Raw genomic sequence first — 16,612 nt, 5'->3', positions numbered from 1 at the left:
ACCATCTTTTGACAAAATAGGATGGATGTATATATTTAAAACTAAAACACTGGTTTGCAATAAGCATGAACAAAACTAAATTCAGAAACTAAAATGTTGTATTAATCAAAATGACAGTTAAACCAATAGATGCTTGTAAAAATCGGAGGAAAAAATATTACTGTTCAAAAAAGTCACAGCACAGACATTTATTATTAAAAACATTGGGAAATGAGATAACACACTTATACGACTACATCGACAATATGCAATGTGTGGTGCCTTTTTATTTTTTAGATATATATTTATTTGTTTTTGTTTTGTTTTTTTTTTTGCTTAGACTTTTTTGAAAAATAATAACAGATAGATATACCAAACTGAAATTTCAGCAATGGGAATGGGAGTCTGTTCAAAAGATGGGTCAAACAGCATGTATATTTAGGCCACCAATTTAAAAAAAAGAGGAAAAAATAAAAGAGTAGTAATATTAAAAAAGAAGCAAACAAAACCAACTAAATAATAAATGGCATACATTTAAAATTTAATTTCATGCAATATTGATTCAGTATAGTTTTAATTTCTACTATTAGAGTACTGACTTAACAAAAGATAGACAGAGAAAAAACAAAAAGAAATGAAATTGCTCCTTATATACGATACCTAAATTAACAGTCAGTTTAATACGGCCTCCGTCCAGCTCTAGGCGCAAGGTGTCAGCAGAATCTCTAGATGTTGTAGCCATTAGCAAGCCATATGCTCGCTGAGACATGAAACGAAGTGACACATCCTCAGCCTCTGTATGCATGACCATGGGCATGATCACCTTCATGTGCATACTGCCATCAAAGCTGAGTATGGATGCCTCTGTTAGGAAGAAGAAAGAAACCAGAAAAAACATCATTAGCTGCATTTCAGGAAGAAAAAAATAACAGCTTGCTTCATAACTCCTTTATAATCAAGTGAATATAAATGCAATCTTTTCTTCTAGGCAGAGAAATGATATAAATGGAAGGCTCTTATAATAAAAGTACAACAGATGACTTCCTTCATGGAGGACATAGTCTTAATACTAACACAGAAGCCATACATTTCTTTTGTTCCCTTTCATATCATCGTTATATTTGTGCCTTTTTTATTATTTTTTTACTTTCCTATCACTGTTACATAAACACACTGCTCACATTGGATAATGCATCTGAAATATATATTTTTTAAGCTACTCGAATTACCAATTGTCTATTCTTAACTGATCTCTGTGCTAATGTTGACATCTCACATTTTCCACATGCATAAAGATCCTTTTAATCATTATGGAATGTTTTCATAATACAATACATCCATCCATCCATCCATTGTCTCCCGCTTATCCGAGGTCGGGTCGCGGGGGCAGCAGCTTGAGCAGAGATGCCCAGACTTCCCTCTCCCCGGCCACTTCTTCTAGCTCTTCCAGGAGAATCCCAAGGCGTTCCCAGGCCAGTCGAGAGACATAGTCCCTCCAGCGTGTCCTGGGTCTTCCCCGGGGCCTCCTCCCGGTTGGACGTGCCCGGAACACCTCACCAGGGAGGCGTCCAGGAGGCATCCTGATCAGATGCCCGAGCCACCTCATCTGACTCCTCTTGATGCGGAGGAGCAGCGGCTCTACTCTGAGCCCCTCCCGGATGACTGAGCTTCTCACCCTATCTTTAAGGGAAAGCCCAGACACCCTGCGGAGGAAACTCATTTCAGCCGCTTGTATTCGCGATCTCGTTTTTTCGGTCACTACCCATAGCTCACGACCATAGGTGAGGGTAGGAACATACTGTAGATCGACTGGTAAATTGAGAGCTTTGCCTTGCGGCTCAGCTCCTTTTTCACCACGACAGACCGATGCAGAGCCCGCATCACTGCGGACACCGCACCAATCCGCCTGGCGATCTCACGCTCCATTCTTCCCTCACTCGTGAACAAGACCCCGAGATACTTGAACTGCTCCACTTGAGGCAGGATCTCGCTACCAACCCTGAGAGGGCACTCCACCCTTTTCCGGCTGAGGACCATGGTCTCGGATTAGAGGTGCTGATTCCCACCCATCCCCTAATACAATACAATACAATTAATTTTTGTATAGCTCAAAATCACACAAGACGTGCTGTAATGGGCTTTAACAGGCCCTGCCTCTTGACAGCCCCCCAGCCTTGACTCTCTAAGAAGACAAGGAAAAACTCCCAAAAAAAAAACTTGTAGGGAAAAATGGAAGAAATCTCGGGAAAGACAGTTCAAATAGAGACCCCTTTCCAAGTAGGCTGGGAGTGCAGTGGGTGTCAAAAGAAGGGGGTCAATACAATGCAATACACAGAACAGAACAAATCCTCAATACAGTATAAAAAAAAAATAATTTTAGAAGTACGGAGCAGAATTTAACAGTAGATGATAACACATAAGAAGATTTGGATATATTTAGAGTCCTGGAGACCTCATCCATCAAGCTGCCTCCCCCATTTGGCCATCCCATGACTGAAACAGTGCTGGGCCAGCCAATACGATTTTCATAAGCTTTCAATATGCCGATAACACTTCATCGCTTTTCTCTTTCTTGATATCTTGCACCTTTCAGCCATAGAAATGGCATATTAATTCTTCTTAGTGGTTTCCCTAATTACTTTGGTGGCATTGCATTTTGAGTTGGGTATTGTCATGCATATAGTAACTTTTAAAGGAAAAACATATGTTTGATATCAGAAATAAAGCACTGTTGCACTTCAAGTTTGTCCCTTTTGTTTGTCTTATTCAAATTAATTGATCCCTTCTTTCTTTCACCTACTTCAACCATTTCATGGTCCCTGGGAATTTCGGTTTATAATGTCCACTGTGCGTCTAAAGTTGGAACTAATCCTAGATAGAACTTTTGTAATAAGATATCATCTGTCAGGCAGGCAGTTTAGTTTAGTTGTTAAGGCTGTGGGCTTTGGCCTTTAAACCCTGAGGTTATGGGCTCTGCTACTGACACTGTATGATCATGAACAAGTCACTTCACCTGCTTGTGCTCCAACTGGAAAAAAACAAAAGGCATGGAACCAATTGTATCTCAAACATTGTAAGTCACCATGGATAAAGGCATCAGACTAAGTAATAATAATAATAATAATAATAATAATAATAATAATATCCTGAACCTGTTTAATCCAGTTCAGGGCTAGCATGTATGCCAGGGTTGTAAAGAAAGCAGAGTGCCAAATTCCCTACTAACAAGGACATGATCAGAACTTGTAATCAACCTCCAAGGGATGGAAATCATCAGAGATAACCATTGTGTTGTAAAAAGATATGACACTACAAAATAAAATAATTACAAAAACAGACTTTGAAGAAAATTATTTTAGAACTTATAATTTCACATCGTATTTAAGATTAATGAGATACAGAACTTTAAAATGGGTCCTTCTGATATGTGTTTCATGATATGTGGCCCAGAAATGTATTGTCCTTTCTCGTCACTTCATATGAATGTGGGAAGCGAAGTGTTTTGTACAAATTCAATTTCTTTTTCTTATTATATAATTTTAACACCCCGGCATGAAATAGGACTGGAGACAGCTGTCCTTGCTTATTCAATCTACTTATTATTTGAAATGGATTTGAAATGTGAGGATTAGTGTTGATTGGTGCAGTCTACAAAAGTTTTGTCGCAGCAAAGATGTTGTGTTCAGTGAATATTTTCCTGGAAATGTGCTGTGTGGCCAACTTAGACAAACTTTTTTGTTTTTTATCCCAGCGCCCTTATGGTGCTTTACAAAGCCAACATGATATCACAGAGCTGTATCAGCCACTTTCACACATGTGTACTGTAAGTAGACTCCTCCTCATATTTTACATTAATTCCAGACCTGCATGGTGCATGTGTGATTTCACTTCCTGATCTGTACTCCAGCCAGATTTGCACCCAACATCCATCCATCCATTATCCAACCCGCTATATCCTAACTACAGGGTCACGGGGTTCTGCTGGAGCCAATCTCAGCCAACACAGGGTGCAAGGTAGGAAACAAACCCCGGGCAGGGTGCCAGCCCACCACAGGGCACACACACACACACACACCCAGCACACACTAGGGACAATTTAGGATCGCCAATGCACCTAACCTGTATATCTTTGGACTGTTGGAGGAAACCGGAGCACCCGGAGGAAACCGGAGCACCCGGAGGAAACCCCCACAGACACGGGGAGAACATGCAAACTCCACACAGGGAGGACCTGGGAAGCGAACCCAGGTCTCCTTACTACCACTGCGTCACTGTGCCGCCCTTAATAAACCATAATAAGATTATTATGAGTACTACTAGCGAATATATAACACTGATTCTCTGTCACTCACTTGCTGCTGTGCTGCATGGCTAATTTTGTATGCCAGCTGAATGCATGCATAATTGGCCACGTGCTGCAGCAACAAGTCAAAACAAGTGTCAAAGATAACCCTTCCCCTGCCTGAATCTGAAAACACATGATACCCAGTAATAATTATATCAAAAGATCTATTACTATTTACACGGTGTTTTCATTTTCCCGATAAAAGAAAAAACTACAAGGCATTTGCACAATAAACTGGAAACAAGAAAAAAGTTCCAGCCACATCTTTTAAAACTGAAATGAGACAGTCAAACACTGAAGCTTCATGGAATGGCTTATTTGTGCCCCAAAGATTGGAACTCTGTGAGTGCAATGATAAACATATATATATATATATATATATATATATATATATATATATATATATATATATATATATATATATATATATATATATTTATGTATATATATATATATATATATATATATATATATATATATATATATATATATATATATATTGTCATACACAAGCGATTAGGGAGCAGCTAAAGGACCTGACGAGCAGCGCAAAACCACAAGGCAGGGGACAGTGTACTAACCGCTCTGTCTTTATTTCAACAGGAAAGACGAGAAAACACCACTGTGAATTCATCTCCAAAACCCTAATCAGAAGTCCAAGCCACTTCTGGGTTCTTTTATTCCCTCCGGTCCTGCTTTGATGATGTCACTCCATCCCAAGATCCTCAGCGCCTCCTTTCCCAGCTTTCCCATTACCGTTCCCTCCTCATAAAATGTCCATACTTCATGATACTCATTGTCTGTTATAATCTACTTGATGACTCGCCGTTGTTACTGGAAATCACTGCTTTACAGTATACGGGGACGGAATCCTCAACCTTTAAAGTTGCTTTCTGTGTTTTTGTCACTATATATATATATATATATATATTGTCACGCACGCTTAGGGAGCCGCGTAACGACCCAAAGTGTAACATGAAGTCGCATGCCAGAAGGGAATGGCGGGGTACTAACCTCTCTCTCTTTATCTCTGCAGAAAGAAAGACACACCGCCGCCATGACTCCACACAGACCACATGAAAACATACCAGCACTTCCACCTTCCCTCTGTCGCTCCCCGATGATGTCAACAATCCCAGCATCCATCACGGTTCCTTCCCAGCAGTCCATTCTCCTATTTTCGGTCCCTCATGATAAATGTTCCCCTCCCCGCCATCTTGGCGGCTGTGTTATGAATGCCAATTGTTGAAAATTTTTTTGTTTATGAAAATTACTCTTTTGTTACAGTATACGGGGCCGGAAACCCCAAACCTTTATGCTCTTTGAGTCATTTATTTACAATATATATGTATATATATATTTAAGTATATATATATATATATATATATATAATTTAACTTATTGCTACATTGTAGCCATCAATTGCATTTTTTTATGGTTATCATTCTGTCAGTGTCTTTTGTTCTTCAATCATTGTAGTACAGTGGGTGGCACTGCCGCCTAACAGTTTAGGTCAAATTTTTGCCCAACACTGAGCATATTTATATTTCACTCAAAACTAGTTCAGTTGCTCCTTCTTCATTGACTTCAATGCATTTTTCTGAGTTCACCATGTTCCTGAACATTTCTGTGATTTCGCTAAACTCACGGCGAACCAAACTCAGTGAGGTTCACTCATCACTAGTGAAGAGTCTGTCATGACTTCTACATCCTTTAATAAAGAATGACTTCTATTATAACAGGATAAATAATGGCTACATTATGTTATCTTGCAATTCCTAAATTAACATTTCTCTATAAAGAAGTGACATAATGGGTTATTGGCTACAATTGCTCCCCTAGAATTTCAGAAAGTAAGGCTTGATTCCAGACTGTATGTCTATAAACTTAGAACTGTGTGGGGCTAAATGCTTGGCACTTGACTATTAAACTGCACGAGTCAAGCTGGAGAGACAAGTGAAAATGTCAATACGAACTGATTCCCATGTGCCAGAAACATCTTCCACACATTCTTTACCGCAGAATGTAATTACAAAAAAACAGGGCTGGTGCAGAATGTGGTGACATGAAGTTAAACTGTTAATTTGTTTTTCAAAGCTGCCTCAACCCAATGTAAAATCTGTCCACACCAAACTGCCAATGCATTCTGCAGTTATATGAAAATCAATATGATGTGCTGGTTTATTAGCTCCTTCTTTTTTTATCAATAATAATATATTTTTTCTTAGCATATCAAACAAAAATTACATTTAGAGGCACAAATACACTCCCTTTCGCTTTCTGATTTTTATAATTTGTTTTTTTTTAATAAAACACTACAGATTGCATGGAGGCATGTGCAATTATTTATGTACAGATTTATCCACCATCCATCCCAATTAATCTATGCCATAGTTACAGAAACAAGAGCCTATCCTAGCAGCACTGAATGCAAGGTAGGAACTAACCTTGGAGAGGGTGCACGTCTATCACAAGGCACTCTCCCAAACACACACTTAATCCTATAGGCCCAATTAAGATTCAACAAACAATTTAATTTACACACCCTTGTAAAAAAGAAGGAAAACCATGGACTCGAGAAGAAACACAAGCTCCATACAGGAAGGGAGCAGGCTTGGAACTGAACCAAGTACTGTGAGAGTGTAAGGAAACAGTGCTTGCCACTGTGCCACCTCATTATTATACGCTTTCATAACTGTTATTATAAAAAAGGCAGACTTTCAAGAGAAAATGTTTTACTTAATCCTCATTCATTTTTATATTGCGTATTATTTCAATGTAGAGAATGGAAAAATTCACTACTGTAATCATTTTACATTATAAGCTTAATTCCTTCATAATTATAGGATTTAATGTTAGAAAAATAAACAGAATTTACAGCAGTACATAAGTCTCACTCCCTCCAGTTCACCCCAAGCACATATTTTAAACATCTCCATGTTGTAGAAAATACTTATGTCTTCCTTCTAAACTTAAAAAGCACAAATGCAAACTTAAAAGATAAAAAAGATCACTACAAATTTTCATTGTTACTTTCTGTAAGCGATGCAAATATCCTGATTTCTATAGGTTTGACAAAGTCATAAACTTAGTAAAATGCGTGCAAAGTCTAAAATTATACAGGTGAAGTGACAGAAGCCATCAGTGCAAGGTAGGAACCAACCTCACTTACTAAGTCAATTTAGAATCATCAATTAATCTAACATTAGAACATTAGAACATATTTGAGAAGAACAGTCCATTTACCCCAACAAAGCTTTCTAATCCTATCCACTTAATTCCTCCAAAGTAACATTAACTTAAGCTTTGTATGTCTCTAGACTCCTAGTGTCCACCACATTATTTGGTACCATTGTCTATGTGTGTATAGTTCTCTGTGTGAAGAAATACTTCCCAACATTTGTGCAAAACGTACTCTTAACATGTTTCCAGCTGGGTCAACATGTTCTCGTTGAACTCATTTTAAGTTAGAATCTCGGTCCACTGTACTAACTCCTTTCATAATGTTAAACACTTCAGTTGCCCCTCTTCATAATCTCTGTTTGCTTAAACATAAAAGTTTCAGTTCATTTAATCTTTCCACATACAGTAACTCATACCCTGTAGTACTGGATTCAGCCTAGTCACTCTGCTCTGGACTTTTTCTTGTGCTACCATGTCTTTATTGTAGTCTGAAGTCCAAAACTGTATATAGTACTGCAGATGAGGCAGCACCACTGTGTTATAAAGCTTAAGCATAACCTCCTTTGACTTTTAGTCTATACTTCATGATGTATAATCTAACATTCTGTTGCCTTCTTAATGGCTTCTAAATGTTGTCTGAAAGTTGGTAGTGATGAATCGATCACTACGATGAATCCCAAGTCCCTCTTCTAAGCAGTACCTTAAATTTTCCGGCCTCCCGTTGTGTATTCAAACGTAACATTTTTACTTCCCATGTGCAATACTTTTCATTTACTGACATTAAATTTCATCTGCAATAAATCCATGTCTGTATGCTGTCCAAGTCCCTCTGGTAATGATTCAATGGATTCTTGATTACCTGCCAATCCACCTAGCCTGGTGTTATCTGCAAACTTAACCTGCTTATTGATTATATTATTGTCTAGATCATTTTGGAATATTAAAAACATCAGTTTTTGAACCTTGAGGTTCACCTCTTGTAATATCATCCAATTCTAATTTGGTTACATGCACCATAATTCTCGGCTTCACATTTTAGCCAATTCTGCACCCATCAATACACTGCACCCTTAACACTTCTTTTAGTTTGATGCCCAACCTCTAATGTGGGTGTAGTATAGTGGGTCTGTGATGAAGTGGCCGGTCAGTTTTTAATAAATAAATAATTAAATTGCTGGTGCAACCTCTGTGGGTGTGTGTGCTCATGCAGCTACAGGAGGTTGGTGGGGTGATTGATGCCTGCACATAAAGTGTGTTCTGTCTTAATTGCTTTATTGGCTTTCCGCAGTTGGCAATTAAGATGCTGCGCCTGAAGGGGAAGATAAAAGGGAGCCAGCACAGCAGAAAAGGGGAAAGAAAACAAAAGAAAAAAGAACTGAGAGAACAGCATCGTGGGGTAGAGGCAGGATGGGCCAGCCAGCCAGCCAGCCAGTGAGTGCAATGAAGTGAAGTATGGGCATGAGCTCCATTAAGGAGTGAAGGATCGGTGTTCTAGGGGCAAATCGTCTCCACTGAATATTTGTTACGAGTGGGTGCATTCGAGAGGGAGTCCTATCTCAGGAATCCGAGGTACACCAGGGGAGAAAGAAAGAAAACTGGATGACAATTGACCCCGAGCAGTCTGGTCATTTGAGGCAGCTAAGATGGGGGTCAGAAGGTGTAGACCATGGCTGCTAGTGTCTCCGTCAGCTGAGCGAGCAAAGGGTGAACTGAGAAGACGAGGAGGGATTGTGCTGGACTCGTCTGACAGAGTATATAGGACCTGATGACTGTTGGTTTACTCTCATTTTTAATTTTCATTTTTAATCTCACAGATTGTCACCTGTTTTTTAAGGATTATTTATTTATTGAAGAGAGCACTGCAGTATTTGTTTTTTGATGTTTTAATAAAAGCACTATGTTCACTTTTGCAACTACCCCTTGCCTTGAATTAGTGTCCTCATTTGCCAGGCTCATCCCTTGGGTACATTATTGGTGGTAGAAGGTTCAAGAGGCTCCCAGGATACAACCGGTAGTGTGGAGCTGACCCACACCATCACAGTGGGACCTTATTAAATGCTTTCTTACAATGAAGACAAATAAAATGATATGCACCACTCTAACCATATTTTTTTGTTGCTTCCTCATCGAAATCCAGCTTCACGGTCTGATCCCATGCTGACTGATCCTTAAACCTCCTGTCCGTGCCATGTGCCACTCAATTTTCTCCTTAATAATGCATGTATGCATGTGTGGGATGCGTATGTGGGACTGGGGGACCGTTAGTATTTGGACAAAGCTCATGGGATGCAAACTTTGCACCCTGGAAAAGTGAGGCAGTATTTCTATCTCTTGAGCTTCCATGCTGTCTCATGACATTTTTATTTAGTTATATATTCTTTTTGATAGACCCACTTTGTCTAACTTTAGGGTTCAAAGAGGGCAAATCCTATGCTGGCAGCTACAAATGCAAAGCAGTAACCAACCCTACAGCCATGGCCAAAAATATTCTGGAAAAAGTGGTGCATTTCGTGAACAAAGTTCAGGGGGGCCAATATGTTTGGCCATGACTATAGGTGTTGTTTTTTTTATAATAATAATCTTTCAATATCAAGAAGCTTACCCTGAAGGAGGTCCAATATGTAGTAAGGACTGCTAGAACTAGGTATTCAACAGACATAAGTGGAGTACCATACAATGTCTACAAGAGATGTCTCAGACTCTTAAGCCAACTATGGAAGGCCACTAAGATCATCTGGAGGAGCTATGCTGTGGATTTTTGGGTTTCTAAAGGAGATGAATGCAAGTACCATCAAGCAGATCAGTACCACATCACTCCTCAGTGTCAAGGGCAAAGTATTTTTTCGTTTTGCTGACAGAGTGTCTCCTGAGGAATGCATATATTGACATCTCTATGCAGAAGGGGGGAGTGCCAAAGGTGCCAGGGACACACAAGAGTGATGGTGAAGCTCATACAGGGACACTTGAAGGCAAAGGAAATCTGGTAGCTGTGTGGCTAGACCTTGCCAATGCCTATGAAACACTTCCAAACAGGCTGGTGTAACAGGTCCCAGGTAAGATGAGGGACTTTATTTTAGATTATTACAGCTGCTTCAGCCTGAGAGTCACCTATGGAGCATCATCACCTGAATGGCATCGGTTGGAGAAGGGCATCATCACTGCTCGCACCATTTCAGTGACCCTGTTTGCTTTGGTCATGATTATGCTGGTCAAGTCAGTGGAGGTGGGAGTGCAGAGGCCCCATACCCAAATCAGAGTCTGCACTCTTTTTCCGATCCCTAAAGATAAATGAGAACTGAGCCTTCAGTGTAAACGCCCATTCATCAAATCAACTCCTGATTTCATTTCATTTAAACACTGGCTTTTATAGATACAGAGATGATCCTTGCATTATCTGATATATGCCAGGAACCAACTCTGCAGATGCTGACATCTTTTTTTTTTTTTTTACAATATGCAAAACCCTGAAAAAAAATTAAATATATTGTATGTAAACACAGTCAGTGACTCGGCTGAGCGCAATTGACCAGCTGCATGTTGTCACTAAGTTTCCAATACCAATCAACACTGAGTATTTTGCTGTTTTATATGATAGGCGTTTTCACATACGATAAGAAAAACAGAGAGGAAATAAAAAGTAAAAAACAGATTACGTGATACATCTAAGGAAACAGAATGAATCACTGTGAACTAACTGCTGTTTTTTTATTGTATATTCTGAGTCTGAGAATGTCGTGGAGATAATGAGAAATGGTTGAGGTCTGTATGTTTGAATGAGTAAAAGTAATTCATACCTTTTAGTGTTTCTTGTCAGTAGACATTTATTCAGGGTCATAATATTATTCCAACTCTTTTGGAGCCCTAGTTGGGGCACCCCTAGGTGTCCATAGAGATTAGTAAGTATTAGACCTTAATGCCTGGGGGGTTGGATGGCCATGGTACCAATGTGTACATGCCACTAAATTTACGGAGCATGCACCACTTAGTTTTTATAAGCAGTATGCCAACAATATTTAGTAGACTTCAACGGCATTTCTCCCTCAGTGTCCGTAGCGCGTGCCCCTTCATTTACATAATTGCTGCCCCTTTGCATTCTTAATGCAGAGCACGTGCCCCTTGACCTTTCATAAACGCTGCCCCTAATGGATTGACTGGCTCAGGCTGTAATGACCATTCTGAATTTTTTAGTGTGGGCACCCTGTGCTGCCACTGGCAAGATGCTGCCCTGGCTGACTGCCTGTGTTGCCCCTAACTAAATCCTCCACCGTTATGGATACTAACCCTCACCTATTCTGTTTCTCTTCTCGGTACTCAAATGTGGCACTTGGTGCCACGGCCCACCTGCCAAGTTGTTTTGCCTGCCTAAGGTAAAGTCATCCCTGATGGAGGAGCGTAGGAATTGTGGGGAAAAGGGGTCCTTTCATTGGATTGGCGCTATTTCAGCCGTGGAATGGCCAAATGGGGGAGGCAGCTTGATGGTTGAGGTCTCCAGGACTCTAAACAAATCCAAATCATATTATGTGATATCATCTACTGTTAAATTCTACTTCATACTTCTCAAATTTGTATTTTTATACTGTATTGAGGATTTGTTCTGTTCTGTGTATTATATTGTATTGTATTGACCCCCTTCTTTTTGACACCCACTGCATGCCCAACCTACCTGGAAAGGGGTCTCTCTTTGAACTGCCTTTCCCAAGATTTCTTCCATTTTTTCTCTTTTTTGGGAATTTTTTCTTGTCTTCTTAGAGAGTCAAGGCTGGGGGTGCTGTCAAGAGGCAGGGCCTGTTAAAGCCCATTACGACACTTCTTGTGTGATTTTGGGCTATACAAAAAATAAATTGTATTGTATTGTATGGTATGAAACATTTCTTCTTTAGGGTTTGTTGACAATACAAAGCAATTTGAAATAAACCTCTGTAGTTGCTATCTGCACTCCTTGGGACATATTATAATGCCTGTTGTATTATGCCTGTTATTATTGTATTATGTATTATTGTTTTATGCCTGTTATGTATTATAATGCCTGTTGTATTATGGTTTAAGATTCAATCATTGCACATGAAATCTAACCGTTTAAGTAAATAAACAATAGTAAATGCACATTTAAAGCCTTTTAAAAAACTCTATATGATTTTCAAAAGTCATTAAGTATCATTGATGGTGTGGTGTGTGGCCAGCTAACTATTCCGGCCCTCACCCCCAGGCCGCCAGATGGAGCTCTCCCAACAGCGTGGACGTTCCCCGAATTCCAGCAGGGCCTCATGGACTTTGTAGTTTATATGCACAGCCCTGCTGGATACCTTGGGGACCACCAGGAGTCGCTGTGGGGAGGCTGCCGGACTCTTACTTGCCCTATAACCCGGAGGTGCGTCAGGATCACGTGACAGGAGGAAACGACGTGCTTCCGGGTTGAAGAAAGGAGCTTTTTATCCGACCCGGAAGTGTTCATGATCACATGGACAGAAGGGAGAAACACTTCCGGGTCAGGGACTATATAAAGGACTCTGGGAAACCAGTACGCTGAGCTGAGCTGGGAGGAAGGGTGTCTGGGAGTGTGGAGGATTGATTAGTGTGTTTATTATTGGTTAGTTATATGAGTATTGTGGAGTGGAGGGTGCTTTGTGCACTGTACATTGTCCAAATAAATATTACTATTGGACTTTTACCTGGTGTCTGGAGTGGTTGAAGGGTTCAAGAGGACGGCAAGGGCCTCAATCTGTGACAATGGACATCATTTTCTTTTTCCTTAGAACTCAATTCTCAACTACAGGAAGATAGAGCCCAGCCTCACAATATGGCTGAGAAATTGCTAGCTTATTTATCATATTCAATTTACTGTTTACACTAACTGATCAATGTCAATGATGGAATCTTGCTGCAAGAAAAAAAAAAAGGATCCAATATGGTTTCATTACAATGGTTGCACAGTTAGCCATTTCATTTTTAAGATTCTGAAAAATAGCTTCATCGCAATCCTACTGAGATAGCATTGATCAAGATATTATAATGAAACATTCAGTATGAGTAATGGAGCATTAGCAACACACAGTTGGTTGACCAAGATAATTCTGTTTGATCATGCATTCATGATTAGTTTCTTTCAAGTTTTTGCTCTCACAATTCAGGAAAAATCAGACACTTTTTTTCCCAGCAGCAGGCTGGGCTTGAATCCTGGTGTAACTGCTGGCAGTATGGATTTTGCACACAAATAACATAAATATAGTAATGCTTCTAAAGCAGTTGAGTAACAGTAAATGCCATTGTGCTCTGTAAATGACTGGTGCTCACTGCAGGAGAAGACATAAACATAAAGATAATACTATATAGCTCATCAAAAAAGTTTTGAAAGTGCAGGTCAGTCACCCCACCACAGACTGTCAAATTCTATTACCTTCACGTGTCCACAATAATGTCAAGTCAGGCTCTGTAGGTTGCTAACAACTAGTGGCACATCCTGGTATAAATCTTGCTGAGCTGTGAGTGATTCATTGAGCCCATTGCCTTAACTGAGTTCCAGCTAATTTGGCGAAATGCTTTAACTGTGTACAAAAATGAAGCCTGAAACGCAAAATCATTATCAGTCTTGCTGACAGTCTTGGTTTGCCTTTCATTGCAGCTTAGTTCCTGAATTTCTTTTTTAAATTTTTTATTGATTTTATTGAAATCACACAACATTCCATACAAATAGATCAGTTTTACAAGAATAGGATTGAAAACAAATTAACCCCCACCCCTGAGAAACAGAGCATGGGCAGCATAATAAAACTTAAACCTAGTAAAAATAAGCAAATAGATAAATTAATAAGTGAATATAGATAAAAAGAAAAAAAAAAGAGAATAGGGAGGGAATCTGCTTCCTCAGTGCTTTAAAAGCTTATTCTAAAATGCTATTGATTAGATCCTGCCAGGTTTTCAAAAATTTCTGCACAGATCCTCTGAGTGAGAATTTTATTTTTTCCAATTTCAAAACATCAGTTACCCACTGACTTAAAAGGGGAGAGTAAGGATTCTTCCAGTTGAGCAAGATAAGTCTACATGCCAACAGTGTAGTGAAGGCAATCACAGTTTGTTTGTCCTTCTCCACTTTAAGCCCCTCTGTGAGCCCACCACACCCAACACAGCTGTTAGTGGGTTAGGAGGGATTGGGACACCAAGGCTGTCTGAAAGGCATCTAAAAATCTTGGTCCAAAATGATGTTAATTTGGTGGAGGACCCAGTGAGGCTGGAACATGATTGCAGCGTTCGCAAGTTGGATCTCGCCATGGAAACATTTTGGACAATTTTAAGCAAGACAGATGTGCTCAATATATAATTTTTAGTTGAACAATTGTATTCTTTGCACATATGGAACTCGAATGAATTCTCTGCATTGCTACCTTCCACTCCTTTTCTGAGATGTTGAGATCCTTTTCCTACTGTCCTCTTGGATCTTTGAAAGGGAGGGACTGTAAAAAAGGTTTTATACATTGCAGAGATGCTGTCTAAGTCCTTGAAACTGATGAATATTTTTTCCAGCATAGATGGAGGTGGGAGATGAGGAAAACTGGGCAGGTTCTGTTTAACAAAGTTTCAAATTTGAAAATAGTGAAAGAAATGTGTTGCTGGAAAGTTAGATTTAGAATGTAATTGTTCGTAGGATGCAAAGACATTGTCTATGTACAGATCTGTAAGTGATTTAATCCCAAATGTTTTCCAGACATTAAAAACTGCATATGTTTGTGAGGGCTGAATAAGGTAGTTCTCATGCAGAGGTGCCACCTATAAAAGCTTCTCTATCTTAAAATGCTTCCTACATTGGTTCCATATTCTGAGTGAGTGAAGCACTATTGGGTTATTAGTATACTAGGGGTCTCCGCCCCCTGCTCGCTTCGCTCACCAACCCCTGGTCTTGGGTAACCCGAAATAGATTTGAAAGAGATTATTGTTGGCGTAACCCAAAATACATTGATGAATGTATGCGATATGTGCCTGAATTGCTTGTGGCATTTCAGACGTGTGCTGTTGGCGCCTGCGTTCATTGATTATATCCAGGCGGGCTCATGTTTGTATCTCCGTCAGTTGTGGTCTTTCGTTTTGAACCCGTGTCTGCTTTGCTTCTGCAGTTTCTGACGCACGTTGTAGTCGTCTATGTACATTGTACTTGTTCATGCGGAGCTGTTTGGTTTTGGAGCGGAGACAGTTTTGCTTCCGCGGTTTCAGACGCGCATTGTAGGCGCCTACATCTATTGTTTTTATCCATGCGGGCTCGCTTTTGTAGCTCCGTTAGTTGAGCTGGATCGTTTTGGTGCCGTGACTGTGACTCCATTAGTTATCCGTTGTCTACCGTTAGTAATATGGATAATTGCACTTACTGTTAATACGGAGCGTTTTCTGTGGTTGTACCGTTAATAATGCATCACTGTAATGTGATTCACATATGCTATATGGTTTGGACGTGTGAGGATGCCGTACGTTTAATACGGAGAGTTCGTAGCGCGTTGTTGCTTCATGTCCTATTCAGAAGCACGTTTTGTAGGCGCCTGCGTTCATTGATCTTATCTAGGGGGGCTCGTGTTTGTATCGTTGAGCTGTATTGTGTTTGAATTTGGTGTAAAGCGTTCAGCGGTTTGTACAATCCCAAGCAGCACATTATTCCTAACTTCACCCCGCAGTAGTGCCACTCACAATATGGCGGTGACGCCTGCGCCTTCCGTAGTAGTGCCACTCACAATATGGCGGTGATGCCTGCGCCTTCCGTACTATCTCTGTGGACCTGTGGGGCCTCCGTAGCTTCTCTCGTTTGACTCTGGGGTGCAGCGCAGAATCCTCTTTTTTGTGTGGCTATGTCGTTAGCTATGGGCGCGTTGTTGCTTCATTTCTCATTCACGTTAGTTGAGCTCTTTCGTTTTTGGGCCGTGACTCCTTTGTTCGTGGTGGATAAGACTTCGCTTGGGGTTTATGAGACGCGCGCTGTAGGTGCCTGCGCAGTACGTCTCATGGTCCCATCGCCGTGTACCTGCATCCATATCCGGTTTATTCTCGGTTAGTAATATGGATTGGCAATAATTTGCATTTATTGGGGAGCAAAGCAAGGAATATAAAGATGAACTGCAGGATTCTATT

The 16,612-nt window shown here is 40.2% G+C and overlaps 1 protein-coding gene across 14 annotated transcripts in view; it reads right to left on the bottom strand.

Moving 5' to 3' along the window:
* nrxn3a (neurexin 3a) overlaps nt 1-16,612 on the bottom strand; it is a 1,637,233-nt gene that overhangs the window by 1,045,755 nt on the left and 574,866 nt on the right. For all 14 annotated transcript variants that reach the window (XR_007933698.1, XR_007933699.1, XM_051920149.1 and 11 more), the window contains one exon: nt 640-843. Coding sequence is in view for 12 of the 14 variants with exons in the window: in XM_051920149.1 (XP_051776109.1) it covers nt 640-843 (204 nt within the window). In the remaining 2 variants the exon portion in view is untranslated. The remainder of the gene's footprint in view (nt 1-639; nt 844-16,612) is intronic.

The sequence above is a fragment of the Erpetoichthys calabaricus genome, chromosome 16 (assembly GCF_900747795.2).
Source record: "Erpetoichthys calabaricus chromosome 16, fErpCal1.3, whole genome shotgun sequence".
Classification (NCBI taxonomy): Eukaryota; Metazoa; Chordata; class Cladistia; order Polypteriformes; family Polypteridae; genus Erpetoichthys; species Erpetoichthys calabaricus.
The sequence above is the reverse complement of the archived record's forward strand: the minus strand, read 5'-3'. Positions and strand labels throughout refer to the sequence as shown.